Source organism: Quercus robur, chromosome 6 (genome assembly GCF_932294415.1).
Source record: "Quercus robur chromosome 6, dhQueRobu3.1, whole genome shotgun sequence".
NCBI lineage: Eukaryota > Viridiplantae > Streptophyta > Magnoliopsida > Fagales > Fagaceae > Quercus > Quercus robur.
In genome coordinates, this window is record NC_065539.1 from 27815673 (window position 1) to 27821274 (window position 5602).

General features: G+C 37.9%; 1 protein-coding gene across 1 annotated transcript; it reads left to right on the top strand.

Moving 5' to 3' along the window:
- The first annotated feature begins 2625 nt into the window (after positions 1-2625).
- Positions 2626-3081, top strand: LOC126690069 (uncharacterized). The gene has a single exon (XM_050385204.1). It carries the CDS (start codon positions 2626-2628, stop codon positions 3079-3081), a length of 456 nt encoding a protein of 151 aa, XP_050241161.1.
- Positions 3082-5602: the final 2521 nt, after the last annotated feature.

Sequence of the window (5602 nt, forward strand, 5' to 3'; positions counted from 1 at the left end):
GGAAACAGACAACCCTGTGAAAGCCCTAACAAGGCATCCCAATAAACACCTAATGAGGAGGATGGGGTTCTTAAGCAACTACAGAAGACATAAACAAACATACCCTTATGGGGTTTACTCATGGCCTCTTACAAACACTGCCAGAATCTGGTAGATCTTTTCAATCAAATCCAAGTCCCTACAATCACCACTTCTCAGGATTTGAATGTTATAATTGAATCTATAAGTAGGGAGCTTACTATTTCCTATTCTGACAAGGATTTGACTAAAAAAGGGAAGCATAATAATGACCCGTTGCATATTACTATGGATGCTTAGCAAAAGAGGATACCAATGGTTCTAATTGATGATGGAAGTGCTTTGAATTTGTGTCCATTGAAAACCATAAGTTGTATGTGCTTGAGTGTTGAAGATTTTGTGCCATCTGATCAGCATGTGAGAGCATATGACAATAGCAGAAGGGAAGTTTTGGGGATAGTAACACTGAAGCTCACCATTAGGCCTATGGTTCAAAAGGTGGAGTTTCAAGTATTAAACATAGCTTCATGCTTCAATATGCTTCTTGGGTGACCATGGATTCATGATAGCGAGTAACCCTATATATGGGGACACTCTAATAGTCCTAGAGCCTATTTTTGGTATTTAATTTAAGAAGGAACCAGTAATCCTAGAGGGCCTTGAGATCAAGAAGCCTAGTTTTGAAAGAAGGACAAAAGAAGTTGAAAAAATCCCCATGGACTTTGATCCTTATGGCAACGAAAATGTGGTAGTAATGATGAGGAAGATGAGCTATTTCCCAGGGATGAGTCTAGGGAAGACCATGAAAGGGGCAGCCATTCAGACCCCCCAACAATTCCCACAACCATGCCATCTTTTGGGTTAGGCTATAAACCTACAGATGAAGACTTATTGGAGATGGATTTGAAGAAGATGACCCGTGCAAAAGCTAAGGCAAAGGGGCTTTCTAGCCCCCCAGAACCTTTAAAGCCATACACTCCTACATTGAATGGGAAGTTTATCAAAGCTAGAGATTGCCAGCATTACTGGGGGTTTCCTGAACCAAGATAAGATCCAGAATCGAAAACAATGTTGCCTACATTTGAATTATTCCTCGATTATGACGTAAAGCTTCCTAAAGTAAAGGAGAGAAATTGGTGTGCTGTCATAGGCAACCAAAAATAAAACCTATACTCCTAAAAATATATGTAGTAGTGCGAGTAAGGATTGTTCCCACAGAGAGTATCTAGCCTAATTTTATGCTACGTGAACAAGGAGGGGGGGATGGTTGAGTATAATGAAAAAAATTTTAAGAAAAAAACTAAGGAATAATTCAAATTAAAGTATCAAATGCAATCAAAAGAACAAACCTTGGTCTAAGTCAACATCCACCATCGGAATTTTACAACTGATCATCGATGCAAGTATATATCAATTCACACTTTGAATATTCACCGTTGGAACTATTTTCCTATCTCTCCTTAGTCGTAGTTAATTAGAAAACAAGCGATCTAATAAACCCTAACTACTAAACTACCCAAGACAAGCGCTAAAGGTTTAATATAGTAGCAGCCTTAAGAATTAGAGAGATTGATGAAACTAAACAACACAAGCACAAGCGGTTGTATTTAATTTAGTCGAGCGTTCTTCCTAAGATTTAATAATTTCTGACGCAGCAAATCATTAAATCTTGGTTGCTTCACAAATTAGAGAGATCAAACAATCACGGATTTGATATCTAACCTAGCAGTATATTGCGACAAATAATAAACTAGTAGGCCTCCTAGTAACTAGACGAGACAATCATGAAAATTGGCACAGAAGAACATTCGATATTCAAAGCATAAATTGAACAATAAAAACAAATTAGATCTCACAATTTTATTGATTCCTAGGCTTCAGTTTCCTTCAACCAAGTATAAAAGTTTTAGCCACGCAGGGCCATGACAGAAACTCAAAGGAGAAAATTAGTGAAGAGGGGAGAGAGCGGCGTGTGTGTCCAATTATGATTTCTCCTCCCCCTTTTACTTGTTAATTCCCCCTTTTCCAAGCTTACAAAATCTCCTAAAAATATTATGAATAATAATATCCAAATTTGACTAATTAAGGAAAAATATTAAAAATAAAACAAAGTCCTAATATAACTAGGAAAGTGGTGTTTTTCAGCTGGAATTTTCGTGCATCAGATCTGGAAGCTTCCAAAAATAAACCGCATCAGATCTGCGTATTAGAATTGCAGGTAAAGGAACATTCCAGAACGTCAACTGTGCAGGTGCAGCAACTTCAAGCTCGATTTCGACCTTGATGAAGCCCGTATCTCTCAAAACTCAAAAAATGAAAGTTGTAGAGCTTTTTCTTGGTGTCCCATAACTTGAATTATCTCAATCGGAGCTTGGATGAGAGAGTTATGCTGAGATTATGAAGCAATGTCAAAGCTGTCCAGAATCGCCTAATTAGCTACGTTTTGCACTTAATGCCTCCATTTGCATCCTAAATCAAAATATAAGAATAATGAGTACATTTGGGCACCAAATAAATATAAAAGACTAAAAATTAAGGGAGAAAAATATGACATTTTGCATTCTCATCAGAAATAAAGATTGGGTCCCAACTGATTAGGCAGATTATATGGATCCCGATGCTATGACTACACTGTTGGGTGATGCTATCTTTAACATGGAGGAGGAAGAATATTGGGAAGCCTGCCAACACGCACTAAAGGATCCTTCCAAAGCAAGGATAGATGATGAAGATGATGAAGAAGGAGAAGCCCCTAGCAAGGACAATGAAGTTAGCGATAGCAAGGACAGTAATAGTTATGATAGTGACAGTAAAGATAGTTATAGTGATGATAGTGAGGACAATGATGGTGGAGACAATGACAGCGAAGACAGTGACTGTGAAGGAAGTGACAATGAAGACTATGGTATCCGAGACAGTGGTATTGATAAGGGTGAACCCCCTAGTGATAGAGAAGATGAGGATGCGGGAACCTTCTGTGAAGATAATTCTTATGACGAGGTGGACTATTATGATGAAGACATAGCAAATGATGTGGAAGCTGTAGGGGGAGATTATGATTAATACCCTTATGGACGCCCTTCGGATTGGAGTTGCATTACAAATGTCAGTCCAAAATTGAGCCCCCAATATAATAAGTATGGTAGGGAGATTCTCGAATTCGGTTCATTTCATAATTCAGAATTTGGCTCATTAACTACATACACTGATGAAGCCAATCAAACAAAAGCTGAGAAGGATGAAGCTAGAATGGACTCTCAAGATCAAGGAAGAAGTTGAGAAACAATATAATGCAAAATTCTAGAGGGTCATAAACTACCCAGAATGGTTAGCTAGTGTGGTTCCAATGCCGAAGAAAGATGGGAAGGTGAAGATGTGTGTAGACTTTAGAGATCTTAACAAAACCAACCCTAAGAATGATTTTTCGTTGCCTTATATTGATATTTTGGTTGATAATACGGATGGACATGCATTGCTATCATTCATGGATGGCTTTTTAGGATACAATCAGATAAAAATGGCTCCAGAAGATATGGAAAAGACATACTTTATTACTCCATGGGGGACCTATTGTTACAAGGTAATACCATTTGGCCTTAAGAATGCTAGTGCCACTTACTAGTGGGTAGCCACTACTCTGTTGCATGATTTGATACACAAAATAATTGAAGTTTGTGTGGATGATATGATAGTGAAGTCCAAAGACCGTGAAGGGCACATACCAACTATACAGAAATTCTTTGAATGGATTCAATTCTATAAGCTCCGGCTGAATCCAAAGAAGTACACTTTCGGTGTGACGTCAGGAAAGTTATTGGGGTTCATGGTAAGCCAGAGAGGAATTAACGTAGATCTCAAGAAGATCAAGGAAATTGTAGAGATGAAACTTCCAAGGACTGAAAAGGAGATCCAAGGGTTTTTAGGGAGGATTCGATACATAAGCAAGTTCATAGCCCAACTCACCATGACATACGAACCACTTTTTCAATTGCTTAAGAAGGAATTCCCCATAATATGCTTGTGAAATTTTTTTTCATTGATGTGCATTAGCTATGATGGCCCTTAAGTTTAGGGTTGTGAGAAAGGAAAGCCTAAACATCTATACACGGATTGGAGTGAAATTAGATCTGAAAAACTGATTTTCTTAAATCTCGATAGATACCCTATCTATTAAGTAGTTGTCAAGCATCGGGCTTAAATAGCCTTTTAAACCTCGATAGATACTAGCTGTCGAGAGTTAAAATCCAGCACTTCTTCACTTGATTCTTGGATAGATTTGCATGGCTTTAACACTTGAACTTGAAACTTTGTTCCTTGAAGCATTAAACACATCCTAGATCTACCTAATTACAAGTGTGTTTTGTTAAAGGATTAGGTAATTCTATATTGACATATGTTCCTAACACAATTCACATATGTCCTAACAGGATGGACCTGAAGAAGTTCAAGCCCTGCCAATAGTGGTTGAGCAAAAGGAAGAGTCGGCTTATTGCATGTCGATATAGGGAGATGAAGAACCGAATGGAGAAGGCGAATGGTATTTAGATAAGTTACAGTATCTCAAAGAGGGGACATACCTAAAGTCTGCAGATAAGAATGATCAATTGACTATCCAGAGGTTGTTTGCTAATTACATCATTTGTGGTGAGAGGTTGTATAGAAGATCATATGATGTAATTCATCTCCTTTGTGTGACTACTACGGAAGCATAGCAAGTAATTAAAGAGGTCCATGAGTCAAGTTATGGGCCATCTATGAATGCATACATGTTGTCATGGAAGATAATGAGACAAAGTTATTACTGGACCATTATGGAAGTAGATTGTGCAACTCATGTTCAAAAATGTCATCAATGCCAGATCTATGGAAATTTGAAGCACATGCCACCAATGCCGTTACATACTATGACTTCGCCATTGCCATTCTCTACATGAGGAATAGATATTATTGGGAAGATCCACCCAATAGCATCGAATGGTCATGAATTCATATTGGTGGCTATTGATTACTTTACTAAATGGGTTGAAGCTTCCTCATACACGGTATTGAACTTGAAGAAAGTTACACAGTTCATTCAGACTAATATCATCTATTGATATGGGGTACCACATGAAATAATTTCAGATAATGAGTTGCATTTCAAAGGAGAAATGGAGAAGCTACTTTGAGAGTTCAATATTCAACACCACAAATCGTCACCCTATCATCCCTAGACAAATGGAGCAATTGAGGCTGTAAATAAGAACATAGGGTGGATTTTGAAGAAAAGCACAAAGAACTACAAGGGTTGACATTTACAGTTACCCTATGCACTTTAGGGGTATAGGACATCAATTCGGTCATCCAGAAGAGCCACCCTTTATTCATTTGTGTATGGAATTGAGGCATTTATTCCTATTAAGATGGGTATTCGTTCACTGAGAACAGTATTGGAGAGTGAAATCCCAGTAGTGGATTGGTTGTAGAGTAGGTATGATCAGTTATGCATGATGGATGAGAAGATGCTTAAAGCCCTATATCACATCCAAAGTTACCAAAGGAGACTTAGAAAAGTTTTTGAAAAGAAATTAAGAGCTAGGGATTT

Bases quoted from the DNA above. Each gene is read 5' to 3' on its own strand.
- LOC126690069 (XM_050385204.1), top strand. From the start codon at position 2,626: ATGGATCCCGATGCTATGACTACACTGTTGGGTGATGCTATCTTTAAC.